The following is an 18449-nucleotide window of genomic DNA, read 5'->3' on the forward strand; positions in this document are numbered from 1 at the left end:
GCCTACCATTAGCCCAGTAATCCATCTTCTTGTTACTCCTACCAAAGTGAATGACTTCACACTTGGCTACATTGAACTCCATTTGCCACCTTTCTGCAACTTATCTATATCCCGCTGCAACCTGCCACGTCCTTCTTCGCTGTCCACAACTCCACCGACTTTCGTGTCATCCACAAACTTGCTCACCCAGCTTTCAAGCCCCTCCTCTAGATCATTTATAAAAATGACAAAACAGATCCTTGTGGAACACCGCTAGTAACTGCACTCCAAGATGAACCTATACCATCAACTACTACCCTCTGTCTCCTTCCAGCCAGCCAATTCCTAATCCAAACCTCTAATGCACCCTCAATGCCATACCTCCGTAGTTTTTGCATTAGCCTACCATGGGGTACCTTATCGAACGCCTTGCTAAAATCCATATACACCACATCTACTGCTTTACCCTCGTCCATTTCCTTGGTCACCTTCTCAAAGAACACAATAAGGTTTGTGAGGCACGACCTGCCCTTCACAAAACCATGCTGACTATCCTTGATCACATTATTCCTATTCAGATGTTCATAAATCCTATCCCTTACAATTCTCTCTAAGACTTTGCCCACAACAGAAGTGAGACTCACTGGCCTATAGTTACTCGGGCTATCCCTACTCCCCTTCTTGAACAAGGGGACCACATTCGCTATCCTCCAGTCTTCTGGCACTATTCCCGTAGACAATGACGACATAAAAATCAAGGCCAATGGCTCCGCTATCTTCTCCCTAGCTTCCCAGAGGATCCTAGGATAAATGCCATCAGGCCCAGGGGACTTATCTATTTTCATCCTTTCCAGTATTCCCCAGACCTCTTCCCTACATACCTCAAGGCCATCCATTCTAATCACTTGTGACTCAATATTCACATCAGCAACAGTGTCCTGTTCCTGAGTGAATACTGACGAAAAGTATTGATTTAGTGTCTCTCCAATCTCCTCAGCCTCCACGCACAACTTCTCACTACTATCCTTGACTGGACCGATACCTACCCTAGTCATCCTTTTATTCCTGACATACCTATAGAAAGCCTTTGGGTTTTCCCTAATCCTACCAACTAAGGACTTTTCATGTCCCCTTCTCGCTGCTCTTAGCTCTCTCTTTAGATCCTTCCTGGCTACCTTATAACTCTCAATCGCCCCAACTGAACCTTCACGCCTCATCTTTACATAGGCCGCCCTCTTCCCTTTCACAAGGGATTCCAATTCCTTATTAAACCACGGCTCCCTCACAAGACCCTTTACTCCCTGCCTGACTGGTACATATTTATCAAGGACACCCAATAGCTGTTCCTTGAACAATCTCCACATATCATTTGTGTTCTTCCCTTGAAGCCTATTTTTCCAATCCACGCATTCTAAGTCATGCCTCACCGCATCATAATTTCCCTGCCCCCAGCTATAACTTTTGCCCTGCAGTGCACACTTATCCCTCTCCATCACTAGAGTAAAAGTCAACGAGTTGTGGTCACTGTCCCCGAAGTGCTTACCTACCTCCAAGACTAACACCTGGCCTGGTTCATTACCTAGAACCAAATCCAGTATAGCCTCACCTCTTGTTGGCCTGTCTACATATTGTGTCAGGAAACCCTCCTGCACACATTGGACAAACAATGTTATTTGAAGATTTTGTACATTTTTATTGTCTCTTTCTTTTTTAATCCAATCTCATCTATCTAACAATAACCTTCTGAAAAGATAGAATTTTTGAGTGCTCCTTGGCTGAAAAATGAGTGATGGAAATGTAGTTTTCTATGAAATCAAGACAGTCAGGTAACTATTTTATAAATGAGGCAATATTCTTAACCTATCAGAAAGTCATGGTCACTATTCTTACATGCAAATTAATAAACAATACACAGCAGGGTATTTCTGGACTGAATCAGGGTCTTTTTAGTTTGTTCCTTGCTAATGATGATATAGAGTCAGAGTGTCATGGAGATGTACAGCACAGAAACAGATCCTTTGGTCCTGATGAAGGGCTTATGCCCGAAACGTTGAATTTCCTGTTCCTTGGATGCTGCCTGACCTGCTGCGCTTTTTCAACAACACATTTTCAGCTCTGATCTCCAGCATCTGCAGACCTCACTTTCTCCTCCAACTTGGAACTTGTTTAGACGATTTTGTCAGCTGGTTTCAATGACGTTTCAAACTGAAATCTCTTGCTGTAATGAGTTATGTTGAGTTTGAAACAGTCACTGTAATGCTGATTACCTTTTCTCTTCCAACCAACACTATATTAACTGACTATTGATCCTTATGTAGAACATTGCTGGTGTGGATTAATTGTTATACTAACTCATATAACAACCACTGCACTTTGAAAGTAACTTGTGTGTGCAAGACTGAGTTATTTCAGCATACTTGAGTGCTAAATAAATAGAAGTATATTTTAAAAAGTGAATGATATTGTTGCTTAAGTAAATACATTGCAAATAGGGTGAAATATAACTAAATTTGTACCAGAATCACTAAACATTTTGACTGATAAATACCTCTCACACTCTGAATGAATTATAAAATATAGGCTTTAGATTAGGAGGTAAATGCAGCTGCTATGTGTTTAACTATTATACTTATTTTGTGATTTTTTTTGCTTTTATAATAAAGTGGAATAAATTTATAACTTTGTAAATCTCTGGGTCAAAATACTAGAATTTTCTCCATAACAGAATTGTGGGTCTACCCACAGCAGATGCACAGCAGCTGTTTATGAAGGCACCTAACCATCACCTTTTCAAGGGAAACTAGGGTTGGGCAATTAATACAGGCCCAGCCAGTGACACCCATGGCCCTCAAGTGAATAAAAAAGTAATACATAAGCGTACAATGAATACATTTTTTCTTATCTTCTCCCAAAAGGTAAACAATTTGAGGTTTACTACATTCATGTTTCAGGATTTTCCAGAATGTTGTTTAAGGTTTTCACAACTTCTCTGAATTGCACTTCTGGCTGCATCAAACAGATTGTCTTCCTTCAACTGTTCTGTCTGAACTTTTTCATTCTTGCTCCTTTGTAAGTCTGAGTTGCTGTTTTTCTTCTTCTTCCAATCTTCAAATGAACAAATACACTTTGATCTCTAGTTCAAAAACTACAGTCTGAGTTGATAAATGCACTTCTAGGGCTAATTGAGCCAGACAGGTCTCACATTCAAACCTCCTGTATTCTTCCTTCAAATATATTCTTCCTTACTCTGTGTAAGAGTTGTGCCTCCTGAATGCTAATTTGGGTCCCAAGTGGAAGTGAGAGAGTCCAGATGTCAGATAGGATTGTATGCATGACCACATATTTTGAGGCTATAGCATAAAGCAGATTGATGTTTTGTAAACTAAAGTTCTATAGCATGTCTTCTACATTAAATTTCACCAGGGAGTAATGCAAATCAAAAACATTTACACTCCTGATTCCAAAGCCATAACACTGGTATTAGAAACAAAGTAAAACCATCTCTGCAGCAACTATTGAAACAATATATACAGACATCAAAACTTTTAAAGAATAATGAAGTTAGTCAGGATTGGCTGCAGTCAAAGTGAATGTTGTGAAAAGAGAATACCAAAATATTTCAAACCATAAAGTTCTGCAAAATGAGTATTTAAATAACTTTATTCTCTTTGTTCATTTCAAATACAGGTAATGCCACAATCTAATTTCTATTTTCTTGCTTAAAAGTCCAATTTGTCTAATGTTACTTTAAGAAAGGATCTTATTTTTTGGAAAGCTGTGGATAGTCCTCTGGCTTTAGCACAAGAATCCTGCAAATAGGGCATGTGCTTTGTTCCTTCAGCCAGTAATCAATACACTGGAAAGAAAAGAACAGTCGTTCAGATATTACAGAATAATGTCAGGACGCGAGGTAGAAATTACCTATATTACAAGTACCTTTCTAAATAATAATGTGAAAATTTACCATTTAAAATTGTGTGATTTGATGTGTGCTTTGATGACCATCACTGCAGTAAATTGGTCCTGTATCTTTAAGTTATAATAGGATGATTTCTTTAACAGTCCTGCATTGCAAATTAGATATTTTGTCCAAACAAACTGGGCATCAAGCATAGTTGACTCCATATCTTGTCTAGAAATAAAAATCCTGGGCATAATAGTAATCTTTAAAGTTTGAGATTTTATCTGAAAAGAGTCTTGGCCATGTTTATGATGGAATTCTTACAATTAACCTTCCAAATGTATAAGAATAAGGGTATTCATTGTTTTCAATTTATTTTTTAAAGGTATCAGGTTTCAATTTTTTTGTCTCTTCAATTTTAACTTTTGCACTGCTTATTCCCAATAATATGCCAATATAACAATACTCGTTTATTTCTGCAAATTTGCATTAGAATCTCTTCTGAGCATCTGAAATGAATTAATCTTTTCACTTTGAAATGTTCAAGTTGCAGCACTTGAAACAGTTTCTAGCCCAATTTACATTGCATAAAGCAAACCTTCAAAATGCTCATAATATTATATTGAACTAAACATAATTTCAAATCTAAAAGCACATAAAAGTGCTGTGAGTGTGTAACTGGGGAGTTCAATCCTTTTTTTCTCATTATAAGTTCTCTTGTAGCATTACTCATGAGAATAAGCCTTGAGTGGAGCCAGTGATTACAGTATGGCCCTGAGAAATAAGATGGCCACTTCTAATAGTATGAGCTGAAATAGCCAGCTGCAATGATAGTACTTTTCAGGGCACCAAGGTTATGCATGTTCAGATGCCTAAAATATTGCGTATTTGTCACAGAAGCAGAATAAACTCCTTATGATATGAAATTATGAATCCTGTTTTACCAGATAAGAATCTCTGTCTGGCACTTCTTTTACTATAGCCCTTATAATATATTCTTTAAACAGACAAATACAGTTCTCTCTCATTCAGGCATAGATGTAAATGAGTATAGCTCAGCAGTCAAGCTTAACAGATTAAGATCTAGCTAAAGTTTGTTGGTTCGTGATCCCATTTTGAAACTGTAGTCAGTCTGTAGGAAAATTATGGATACATGAACATTTTCATTTAGACATGTACACGTGCTCATGTACCTACATCTGGCTGAGTTCCTGTAGCTGATTAGATTAGATTAGATTCCTTACAGTGTGGAAACAGGCCCTTCGGCCCAACAAGTCCACATTGACTCTCTGAAGAGTAACCCACCCAAATCCATTTTCCCTCTGACTAATGCACCTTATGCTAAGGGCAATTAAGCATGGCCAATTCACCTGACCTGCACATCTTTTGTGATTGTGGGAGGAAACCGGAGCACCCGGAGGAAACCCACGCAGACACTGGGAGAATGTGCAAACTCCACACAGACAGTCGCCTGAGGCTGGAATCGATCCTGGGTCTCTGGCACTGTGAGACAACAGTGCTAACCATTGAACTGCTTTAGAATGGCAAAAGAAGTATCATTATTTAATGCAGAACGTACTGTTTTGCCACAAGGGTGATACTCTGTTCAACTGGTTTGTCTTTTTAAAACCATAAAATATAATTACTGTAAATACAGTCTAATTGTTGAACGTTCAGGGAATTTTGAAGCCTGCCTTCAAATCTGAAAAAGTAGCATGAAGTTACTGTTTTTTTTGCCAATAATGTGACATACTGGAGGGTTACATTTCAAGAAGGGAAAATGCTATGAAAACACTAATGTTGATAGCTATCACAGATGGATGCAAGAGAATGATTCCTAACTTGTGAACTAATCTGTGTTCAATATGACACTTGCAGAAATTATAGTTGAACAATGACATTAATTTATTGGAACCAGGCAGGAATGGGAAAATGCTTCTCCTGTTGATTAGATGATTTAAGGTTAATAAGGATTATACTGGAGGTCAATTTATAATAGCAAAGCTTTGGAGAATGCTACGCAATGCCAGTTTGAATTAACTTCAAATGGCCATTGTTATAGCTATATTTATACAAAATAATTTTAAGTATGTCTGCATCTGAGCCACCAAGATTTATTTTTAACTATTGAACAATAGTTTCACAATTTTTTTTGCTGCAGGATCAATTTACCCAGTGCCATTCCTGGACCCCTGCACATTCTTCCTTTTCAGATAATAATCTAATTCTCTCTTGAATGTGTTGATTGAACTGGTCTTCACCACACACTCAGCCTGTGCATCACATATATCCCAAACATTTCCTGTGTGAAAATATTTTTATTCACATTGCTGTCACTTCTTTTGTCAATCATCTTAAATCTGTGCCTTCTGAGTCTTAATACTTCCACCAATGGGAGCAGTTTTTTCCCTGAATACTCTGACCAGATCCCTCTTGATTTTGAATATCTCTATCAAATTACCTTTCGTTATCCAAAAATAAAATTTTCCAATCTTTGTAACAGAATTCCTATCCAAGGATCATTCTTATGAATCATTTCTGCACTCACTTTAATGCCATCATACCCTTTCTAAAATGTAGCATCCAATAGCAGACACAATATGCAGCTGAAGCTGAACTAATGCTCTGTACTAGTTTAATATAACTTCCTTACTTTAATACTGCCACTGTTACTAAAGCCTAGAGTATAGCATATTTTATTAAAACCATGTTTGCAATCTGGACTGCCACCTTCAATGATTTATGTGCTTATACTTTGGATCCTTCCACTCCTGCACAAGCATTAAATTTGCAGCTTTTCCTTTAGTTCTACACTATTCTCACAGTTTACAATTCTTCCAAATGTTGCATCATTGCACCCAATATAAGAAAGGTTGAGTTAATTAATACATATCTAACAAACCCCATGGGAACTTTACTAAGAAACTTTTTAAAAATTCTTCATTCATGGGATGTGGGCATTGCTAGCTGGGGCATCATTTATTGCCCATTCCTAATTGCCCAGAGGGCAGTTAAGATTTGATCCCACTGCTGTGGGTCTGAAGTCACATATAAATCAGATCTGACAAGAATGGCAGTTTCTTTCCCCAAAGGACATTAGCGAAGATGGAGATAGCACATTTCAAGATAATAAAGTTATTCTGAAAAGAATTACCGTGGTGTTATGCACAACAGATTAGAATTAATTGCCCAAGTTCTGCATTTGTACATGTATTGCTTTTAGTTTTAATAGAAGCTGAACTTTAACCAGATTTCTCATTTTCCCAGTATGGAATAATTACTATCATCAATCACTTAACTAAATTTAAGCTTTATTTGTAAACTGCAGATATTTAACTGACCACATTATTTTTAAATGAGCTATTCACAGGTCAATAGTTGAGTGAACATGAGAACTGATATTGCTGTAAATGTTTTGCTGGGTGGTACTCATTCTTTGCTACTTAAGCAATTCTGCTATGTTCAAAAGCAAGTTTGGAGATGCGTATCAAAGTCGTTCTTAAAAAATGTTTTTGTGGTTGTTTAATTTTGGAGTCAATAGTATACTTTAAACACATAACACCACAAATTTGACTGAGTATACAAAATTGAGAGTGTGTTGCTGGAAAAGCACAGCAGGTCAAGCAGCATCCGGGGTGTAGGAAAATCGACGTTTCAGGCCGGAGTTCTTCATTAGGAATCATCATTCGGCCTAAAACATCGACTTTCCCGCTCCTTGGATGTTGTCTGATCTGCTGTGCTTTTCCAGCAACACACTCTCAACACTGATCTCCATCATCTGTAGACCTCGCTGTCTCCTGAGTATACTGTCTAACTTCAATGAAGCCTGTGCACATATTCTTGTTGGTCATAAATACAGAGGGACAGAAACAATTTATGAAAACATTTGTCTTCAGACAGTAAAACGATCCTAGATCTCCCATTTGCGTATGATATTCTGAATATTTCATACAACAGACTGAACTTTATTAATTTGAATAGTGAAAAAGAAATTTCCCATGATGCTGTTTGTGTCATGATCTGAGACGGAACAATGGGATTATCACACACATATACCAAGTGACCAACTACATTAATACATGGTCCAAGACGTAGTTGGAGGAGGTTTCAGCCTTTGAATTTTTCAGTTACATATATATAAAGTATACATGCTTTTTCATTTACATCACAATTTTTCTAGTTAGTGGAAATCTAGATAACAATTAGTGCTCAACAAGATTTACAGCTGTACTTTCAAGTTATAAAAGTACACCCACCTTTTTGTGGAAAATATGTTTACATTCCAGTTCATAGCAATCCTTCGGGGGAACTAATTCCTCATGGCAAATGACACAAGGGTCTTCCTCAAAACTCTTGAACATAAAGTAGCAATGGATTAAAACGTTAGGAATTTTAAGCTTTTGTATATTTTGAAACTCACATCACAAGTGTTTCAAGATTTAATTTTAGAGTTGGACCAGAATAGCTTTGCAGAATATTTATTATATCTGCGCTGTCCTTGAAGTGAGGAGCTAGTTGTAATAGAATTTGTTAAAAATTGCTAGGGATGCCATTCAGACATATTGTATGAAGTGACCAAAGGAGCAACGATATGCTCCTTACTCCTCTCCTCCTCACATAAAAGCAATATACAGAGAAATCTTGATTATCCACCATTCAATTATCCGAATATCGGATTATCCGGCAAAATCACAATGTCCCGATGCTCAGCTAAACTACGTTATCCGGCATTTAAAAATCTAGAATTTGATTAACTGATAGAAATACACTGTGCCCATATCCTTCGGATAATTGAGGTCCCTCTGTACTGCAGATGGCAAAACTCGTGGGTGCTGGAGAATTGAAACAAACTCAGACAATGCTGGAGAAACTCAGCAGGTCTGACAATATCTGTTGAGAGAGAAACAGAGTTAATTTTTCAAGCCCAAGGACTCTTCTTCAGAATGGAAAGATAAGACAGAAGGAGACTCATTGAAGTCGAAACGTTAACTTTGTTTCTCTCCATAGATGTTACTGCACCAGCCAAGTTTCTCTATCACTTTCTGATATTGATTTCCCTGTCCGCCTTCAGATGCCCCTTACTTTACTCACCAATTGTTTTCTCAAAGCAGTGCTCCAAATATAAAACAACTCAATAGGGACATGCAGTTCTTCAGTAATTTGGCAAATTGGTCAATTATACATATATGGGGCACAAATATAGCTTGTGCTTTGGATCAACTTGGATAATGTGGGGATGACCTACCTACTATACAACCCATAAGATGTCCAATTCCATTGAAGTGAATGAAACTGAATACATGCATCATACGATACAACTATGGATGCAATACCATCTCACCTTGCACCATCTTCTACTCCACAGAATCCATAAAATGCTGAAAGGCTGTTTTATTATTCAGTAAACCCAATGATAGTTTACCTGTGTATTTTTGAGCTTGGATCATCAGACAGCAATCACCAGCAAGGATTGCAGTTAATTTTCCCAGTCTCTGCTGCTGTCCTCAGAGGACGGGTTAAATCGGCATGGACTAACAACCTTGCTAATGTGTAAGAAGTAACATCACACTGAGAGATGAACTCACCGTGAAGGCCTCCAGTTTTAAAAATCATTCTGAAATGTGTTGATTGCATGCTTGAAAGAAGTGCATTTAAAATAATGAAATCAGTTAGTCACCAAATCAGAAGACAATGCATTGTAGATCTTTATGTCAGTAACCACACCATAGAAATACAATCATTATCTGATGTCACTTTATACCTGCTGCTGCATCAACTGCTTACAGGCCTTGTGATTTTCAAGTCTTGTCCACATTTTCTGTTCAGTTTGCCCTTGATCAACTAAACTGCTTAATTCTGACCTGCAAGGAAAATATCACACAATTACATCGTACGTTGTTCTGTTATTGACGTTTCGTCAATGCAAGTTCACTGTAATGTGATTGGTGAATTGGGAACACTGGTTCTACAGCATGACCTTTTAAAACATGTATTGGCTGTAACGCAATTACACTATTAACACTTTAAGCGCTGTTTCTAAAGCATGATTTTTCTATAGATGCATAAGAACACACTCATTGCTTAATGGAACTGACTGTAATGTACGACAATGGTCTAGAAATTCATTTTATTCAGGCAATCATCCCAGTGTCTGAATCCCAATACACAGCCAATACTGGTCTTGGGCTTTGTTACCACTGAGTTGGCAACCTGCAGACAATAACCTGAAGTTTGCAAATGAAGTGAGCAAATATTGAGAAGGAGCAATGTCAACAGCTGCAGGTAGGTCAGAGATGAGAAAGGCTCATACAATCCAAGAGGTGAGGAATCAGGAGTTACTCAGTGATATTGGTTGGCTGTGGAAATTGGGGTGATCGGTAAGGCAGGACACTAGCTTCACTGGCTATGGTCTTTGAGTTTAGGGTTAGAACAAATACTATTATTCCACATTCAGGCAGATGTATTTTATAACTATACTTTTTGGTTGTGGCCTAATGCATTGTCCTTTCAAGGAGTGTGTGTGTTGGCTGCACACAGAACTGCTTTTTCTGACTGCTGCTATCTCCAACAGTCTTAGGACAAACCAGTCTTGCAATACTAGCCTCAGAACCACTACATTGTAGGTCCTTTATCTGCTAACATAGAGTGCTTAATGCCTGTCTCAGGCAAGGGCACTGTATGCTGATTATTTTGGCTTTTAATAATATGGCATGAGTCCACTTCCAGTGCATTTCTCCTCTCTGATCATTAAATTGCAAACTTAGAAAGTTACTTAATGGCTCCCAAGTATGCACACTGAAAAAAATTACAGTTGGTTCTGATATAGTGTTCTATTCTCGTGCGATCTTGTATTATAAGAAAATCCCGCAAAAAACCGTGTCATTTAAACAAATGGGCCGGAATCACGTAGTAGTCAATACAGGTAAGGAATGTTCATGCTCTATAAATAACGATCTAAATGCTTCAATTGTGTTAAAGTCAATTTGCATTGAAGACACATGCATTATAGCAAAACTGACTATGCTGCATAGCCAGATTCGAGGCCATAGCATCTAAAGTAAGTATCAAAGTTCCTACCAGATCTGTGCAACAAAATTTTCTTCCCATGTTGCATTGTTCTAGCCTTTGCTAAACAGGACTGACAATTTACTGGCAACTTATGTTGTAAAATTAAGAAAACTAAGAAATTTAAACTTACAATTGCCAAAGAAACATGACTCATGCCAATTAATCTGTGCCTCTAGAGTCAAAAGAGTTAGTGCTTAGTCATCTGCCTCCAGCGGCCATATAGCTGACATACCTAGTGCCTCCATTAGAAATAAGCCTTATTCACTGATGTCTTGAAAGGAGTAGAAATCCAAAAACAACAAACTGATCTATCCTGTTTTGTGTCTTATATGCTGGATAGTAAAGGAAAAAAATGCTATTACATGAAGTAATTTAAATCTGGAAATCTATAGATTGAGAGCTTTAATTTTCTTAGGGATATGTTTTTTCACTGGCATGCCTTCTAACTTGGAGGGCCAACAATCAACAGATTTGTAAAAAAAATAAAATGGTTACTTTACAGAACATGATAGGGAGGTAATTAGAGTTAATCAGGAACCCTTGTTCAGTATGTGTGACAACCTTGATACCATATCAAATACCTCAACAACTGTGACTAAAGTATTATTAGATTCAATTGAAGTTGACAAAAATGCAATGATACTTCTAGATCTCAAGAGGACTACATTTGCAAATTTGATGGTAGACCTGAGTCAGGTCGATTGAGCAACTTCACTAAGTAATTTCCCCAGAGTTAAGAGAAAGGTATATAGTAAAACAAAGCCAATGTGGTTAAATGATCAATTCAAGAGCAAGTCAATATCATTATTATCTAAATTAAAATATACTTTAGAAGAACAGCAAAGCCAACAACAGTTGAAGATATGGATAATAAGGTTCAGAGTTCAAGTCCCACTCCAGAACATGAGCGCAAAAATCAAGGCTGTTGGTTTAGAGCAATACTGAATTGCACCATGACACTGCAACATTTTCAAAGTACTTATTGGTCTGTCAGTTCTATAAATGTGTACCTTTAAATTTTCACTGATAATGTCTCTTTCCTAAACATTCTGATATTGGATGTTAAGGTGTGAAATACATAATTTAATTGCATAAATTCATATCATATGTTTAGTTTTGAAAGTTACTGAAATTTTCAGACACAAAGTCATGTTTCTTAGTTACCTTTGAAGGGAAGAAAAATCAAAGTTCTACAGGCATCATTTAACTGCTTCCCTTCTTTGCATAATTCAGGGAACAAGAAAGGATATAATAATGGTAGAATTAATCAAATCAAATTTACTGTCACAGGAAGAAAACAAAATACTGATAGAGCCCATAATGGATTCTACCTCCTACACCTAGTTTAAACAGAAACAAAATTTTATATCTTTCTTTTGCCATTAATTTTCTACCATTGCATCCTGGAATTTGTAACTTTCTGGATTACAGCACTAAGAGTGCCTTCCAATACCTCATCCACTGGAAGACAAAGGAACCATGCAAACTCTTGGCCTCTAATTCCTGTACACACAATTTTAGAAAGGGTCATTCATTTGCAATTATGAATGGATTCCTGTTATGTTATTCCTTGCTTAATCCAGAAACAATACAGACATATTGCAATCCCAATGACTGAACTGAGATCACCAAGCTCAATACATATGGCAATGGAACCTCTTTGTTCGTGCACAGTTAAAAGATAAATTGAATAGGTTTGTAATTACCAGCACTGCTGACAACTATGTAGATTTAAATCATTTATAGCAGTTTGGGATTCTAATGAAACAATATCAATATTGTAGCATCTAAAAGGAAGTCAAATTGGAATAGCATATTGTTCAGTTTTTACGATATTCAATTCTGGAAGAAAACAAGATTTCAATGGTAGGCGGTTGATGATAATCAGCTGTAACATTTTAAATTTATTGTAACCAGTAGCCTACTGGAGATGCTCTTACCCTATAATCAGTATGTACGTTCAATGGTAATGAGATTGACTCCATTCAGACATCAGTACCAAACAAACTTAAAATTGGTTTAATACCGACCTGTTTCTATAACCTTGTAAGATATTGGACGGTCCAGTGGCTGCGGTAGCGGTTGTGGTTACATCATGCAATTGTAGAGAAGGCTGAGACTCTGGTAAATACTGAGAGCTTGCTTTCCTTTGAGATTTCTACAAATGGAAGTTAAATATATCACACAGATAAAGTTGTAGATAAGTAAAGAATATTCCTAGTATTAAACTTTCTTTCCAAATCGCTATAAAGACTACGTTGTAGCTAAGCCGGACAGATGTGGTTTAATTTATTCTCTGTGCTGATATTAACTGTTCTCAGCACAGCAAGCAGTGGGGGGATTACAATTGATATTATCGATCCTGATTTATGGAGGAGCTAAGGTAGTCAGTGTTTATGATCCAACCATTATTCAGTAATTCCATGATAGAAAGTGCTTGAATAATGCACATTAATAAGGTGAGGTTTAGATATTGGACATAATTCGCCTCATAGTCAAACAACTTTCACTTTTCATTACTCATTCCCTATACTTACATGATAAGTATTACTACATGGATGATATATCAAAGTATCCAAGGAAGTCAACAGAACTAATAATCAAGCATCCGGTAAAAACAATGTGTCTTGAAATCTCACAGACACTGAAGGTCCCATTTTTAACAGCAGACACTGACTAAAAGGTTAATCAGGAGGATGATCAGAGTATAAAAGTAAGCTAGATACAAGTGTAAAAATGGATAGCAAGAGTTTCTACAGATATTTAAAAAGGAAAAGTGTATGTAAAGTGAGTAAAGGGTGACTGGGACAGTCATAGCAGATAATAAGGAAACGGTGGATAAATAAAAAAAGAGACTTCTTTCTTCACTACAGAGGAAGATACAGAAAACATTCTAATCATCAGAGAAATGAGAAAGATCTGAAGTTGGCACAGTTGAGAAGAGGAGCAAGTCAAGTAGTCAATGTAGGCAAGGGCAAGGCAGAGATAAGACTGATAAATTAAACTGCATTTATTGCAATGCAAGAGGCCTGACAGGTAAGGTAAATGAACTCAGGATATGCTTGGGAATATGGGACTGGAATATCATAGCTATTTTAGAAATATGGATCAGGGAAGGACAGGGCTAGCAGCTTAATATTCAAGTGGTATGGATGCTATAGGAAGGAATGGAGGGGGGGAGCAGTGGGAACATAATATTATGGATGTACTTAGGGAGAATATTCCTGGGAGTAGGTCCAATGAAGTTATTTGTGTGGAACTGAGAAATAAGAAAGGGATTATCACCTTATTGGGATTGTACAATAGTCCCCCAACAGTCAGTGGGAAATTGAGAAGTGATTTTGTAAGAATTATAGGGTTGTAATAATAGGGGATTTTAACTTATCCAAACAAAGACTGGGTCTACCATTAAGGGCTTGAATGGACAGGAATTTGCTACGTGTCTACAGGAAGATTTTCTTATATAGTATGTGGATGTACCTGTTAGAGAAGGAACAAAACTTCACCTTCTCTTGGGAAATAAAGTTGGGCAAGTAACTGAGATGTCAGTGCGGGAGTATGGTGGAGCCAGTGATCATAATTCTATTAGTTCAAAATAGTGAGGAAAAGGATTGACCTATCCTAAAAGTTAAAGCTCTAAATTCGAATAAGGCCGATTTTGATAATATTAGGCAAGAAACTTTCAAATGTTGATTGGGAGAGGCTATTACAGATAAATGGATGGTTGGAAAGTGGGAGGCCTTCAAATAAGATAACAAGAATCCATTGCAGTATGTTCCTGTAAGTGTGAAGGGTGAGACTGGTGTAGGAAATGCTGGATGACAAGAGAAATTGAGGCTCTGGTCAAGAAAAGGAAGGAGATATACAGTAGGTATAGACAGCTGGGATCAAGTGGAACCCTTGAAGAGTGTAAGGGCAGTAGAAGTATACTCAAGAAGGAAATCAGGAGGGCAGAAAGAGGAGGTGAGATAGCTTTGCAAGCAGGTTTAAGGAGAATCCAAAGAGCTACAAATACATAAAGGGCAAAAGAATAACTACAGCGAGAATAGGGCCCCTCAAAGATGAACAAGGCCATGGGGACCCACAGGATAATAAATTGTCGTATCTTGAAAAATATCCATATTATAGAGGTGGTGGTGGTGGACATCACAAAACGCTTAAAGGCGAATAAATGCCTGGGAGCAGATCAGATGTACCCCGGAACTCTGTGGGAATCTAGGGAAGTGTTTGCTGGGCCCCTTGCTGAAACAGTCGTATCATCAATATCCACAAGTGAGGTGCCAGAAGACGGGAGGGTGGCTAACGCAATGCCATTATTTAAGAAAGATGGTAAGGAACGAGAGATCAATGAATCTGATGTCAGTGGTGAGCAGGTTGTTGGAGGAGATTCTGAGGGATAGGATTTATGTGTATTTGGAAAGGTAAGGACCAATTAGAGATAGTAATATCGTTTGTACATGGGAAATTATATCTCACTAACTTGATTGAGTTTTTTGAAGAAATGACAAAGAAGATTGATGAAGATGTTCGAAAAGGTTCCACATGGTAGACTGATAAGCAAGGTTAGATCACATGGAATCCAGGGAGAGCTAGCATTTGGGTGCAAAATTGGCTTGAGGTTAGGAGACAGAGAGCTGTGGTGGAGGGCTGTTTTTCAGACTGGAGGCCTGTGATCAGTGGTGTGCCACAAGGATTGATGCTGGGTTCACTGATTTTTGTCATTTATATAAATGATTTGAATGTGAATACAGAAGCAATGGTTAATAAGTTTGCAGATGACACCAAAATTAGTACTAAAGTGAACAATTAGGAAGGTTATCTCAGAGTAATATGGGACAATCAGATGGGCTGAGGAGTGGCAAATAGAGCGTAATTTAGAAGAATCTGAGGTGCTGAATTTTGGTAAGGTAAATCAGGGCAGGATTAATACAGTTCATGGAAGGATCTTGGGGAATGTTGCCGAACAAAGGGACCTTGAGGTGCAAGTTCCTTGAAGACAGAATCGCAGGTAGAGAGTAGTGAAGAAAGTGTTTGGCACGCTTGCCTGTATTGGTCAGTGCATTAAGTATATGAGTTGGGATGTCATGTTGGTAAACTTGGAAGGGTAAAATTACGGAAAAGATAAAAGTATGTTGCAAGGATTGGAGTATTTGAGCTATAGGGAGAAGCTGAATAGGCTGGGGCTACTTTACCGGAGCATCGGAGGATGAGGGGTGACGTTATAGAGGTTTATAAAATCATGAGGGGCATAGATAGGGTGAATAGCCAAGACCTTTTTCCCAAGGTAGGGGAGTCCAAAACTAAAGGCATAGTTTAAGGTGAGAGGGGAAAAAAAATTAAATGGGACCTTTGGGGCAGCTTTTCCACACAGAGGGTGGTGTGTGTGCAAAATGAGCTGCTGGAAGAAGTGGTGGAGGGTGGTACAATTACAACATTTAAAAGACTCTGAATGGGTCCATGAATACAAAGGGTTTAGAGAGATATGGGGCAAATGCTGGCAAATGAGACTAGATTAATTTAAGATAACTGGTCGGCATGGATGAGTTGGACTGAAGGTTCTGTTTCTGTGCAATACAACTCTACAACTAATGGAAATCAGAAGATTTGACACAGAAATGAACTTAATGAAATTACAACCATGAGGGAAATGGGTACCAAGCAACCTGAAGAAGCTAGGGGCTGATAAGTCCCCGGTGCAGATGGACTTCATCCTTGGGTCTAATAGGAGATCACTAATTATGTAGTAGATATGGATGCGTTAATTTTCTAAAGTTCTCTAGATTCAGGAAAGGATCAATTGGATTTGAAAGTGGTAAATATAACTCTGGTCATCAAAAAAGGAGGACTGCAGAAAGCTTTGGGCCAGCTAGCTTGACGTCTGTCGTAGGTAAGGTGTTGGAATCGATCAATAAAGAAATTGTAAGTGAACACTTAGAAAAAAGCAACATTATCAGGAAGAGTCAGCATAATTTTCTGAAAGGGAAATCATGTTTGACCAATTTACTGGAGCTTTGGAAGGGATTACGCATGCTGTTTTCCATAAGGCATTTGATAAGGTGCTCCATCAAAGGTTAACGTGGAAAACAAAAGCTTGTGGTATATGGCGCAATATTAACATTGATAGAAGATTGGCTGGTTGGCAGAAAACAAAGAGTATGCACAGATGGGTATTTATCTAATTGTCACGATTTAGCAAATAGAGACCCATAGGGGTCTGTGCTGGGGTCTCAACATTTTACAATTTATATCAATGAATTTGATAGCAGGAACAAAGGCATGGTAGCTAAATTTGTGGACAGCACCAACAGAGGTAAGAAAGTATGTTGTGATAAAGACTTAAGATGGACATAGCTCAGTTGTATAAGTGGGTTAAAAAAAACTGGGGGATGAATATAGTATGGGAAAAAGTGAAGCTGCTCACTTTAGCAGAAAAATGATGAAGCAGAATATTGTTTAATTGGAAAGGACAGCAGGATTCTGAAGTGTATAGAGATTTAGGTATTCTGGTGCATGAGTCACAAGAAGTTGGGTTGCAGCAACAGCACATAATCAAAAAAGCTAACAAGATGCTATGTTTTATTACAAGGTATTACAACTTTGGTATTACAGTGCATTTTTGAAACCACATCTCGGACATTGTGTGTAGTTTGGCCTCCTTATTTAAGGAAAAATGTAAATGCATTGAGGAAGTTCACAGGAGGTTGACTTGACTGATACTTAGGATGAGTGAAGCTTATAAGATCTTGAATGATCTTGACAAGTTTGATATGGAAAGGAACTGATGTTGTGAGTTAATGTCCAAAACGTTGACTCTTCAGCTCCTTGGATGCTGCCTGACCTGCCGTGCTTTCCAGCGCCACCCTTTTTGACTTTGTGGGCAACATTTTAAAATTAGTCATAGCTGCTTCAGGTCTGAGATGAAGACAAGTTATTTAGAGTCATAGAGTCATAAAGATGTACAACATGGAAACAGACTCTTCGGTCCAACTCATCCATGCCGACCACATATCCCAACCCAATCTAGCCCCACATCCCTCCACACCCTTCCTATTCATATACCCATCCAAATGCCTCTTAAATGTTGCAATTGTAACAGCCTCCATTACTTCCTCTGGCAGCTCATTACATATACATACCATCCTCTGCGTGAAAAGGTTGCCCATTCAGTCTCTTTTAAATCTTTCCCCTCTCACCCTAAACCTTTGCCCTCTGGTTCTGGACTCCCCGACCCCGGTGAAGAGACTTTGTCTATTTACCCAATCCATGCCCCTCATGATTTTGTAAACCTCTATAAGGTCACCCCTCAGCCTCCGACGCTCCAGGGAAAACAGCCCCAGCCTGTTCAGCCTCTCCGTATAACTCAAATCCTCCAACCCTGGCAACATCCTTGTAAATCTTTTCTGAACCCTTTCAAGTTTCACAACATCTTTCCAATAGGAAGGAGACCAGAATTGCACGCAATATTCCAACAGAGGCCTAACCAATGTCCTGACAGCCGCAA

The 18449-nt window shown here is 38.1% G+C and overlaps 1 protein-coding gene across 1 annotated transcript in view; it reads right to left on the bottom strand.

The window, feature by feature from the left end:
- Positions 1-3649: 3649 nt before the first annotated feature.
- Positions 3650-18449, bottom strand: part of LOC132820811 (E3 ubiquitin-protein ligase DZIP3-like) — a 131168-nt gene continuing 116368 nt past the window's right edge. Inside the window, exons 22-25 of the mRNA XM_060833126.1 lie at positions 12979-13106; positions 9642-9741; positions 8137-8232; positions 3650-3835 (exon numbers count right to left, since the gene is read on the bottom strand). Coding sequence (XP_060689109.1) covers positions 3740-3835; positions 8137-8232; positions 9642-9741; positions 12979-13106 — 420 coding nt within the window. The 3' untranslated portion in view covers positions 3650-3739. The remainder of the gene's footprint in view (positions 3836-8136; positions 8233-9641; positions 9742-12978; positions 13107-18449) is intronic.

This window comes from Hemiscyllium ocellatum, chromosome 12, assembly GCF_020745735.1.
Source record: "Hemiscyllium ocellatum isolate sHemOce1 chromosome 12, sHemOce1.pat.X.cur, whole genome shotgun sequence".
In the NCBI taxonomy this organism is placed as follows: domain Eukaryota; kingdom Metazoa; phylum Chordata; class Chondrichthyes; order Orectolobiformes; family Hemiscylliidae; genus Hemiscyllium; species Hemiscyllium ocellatum.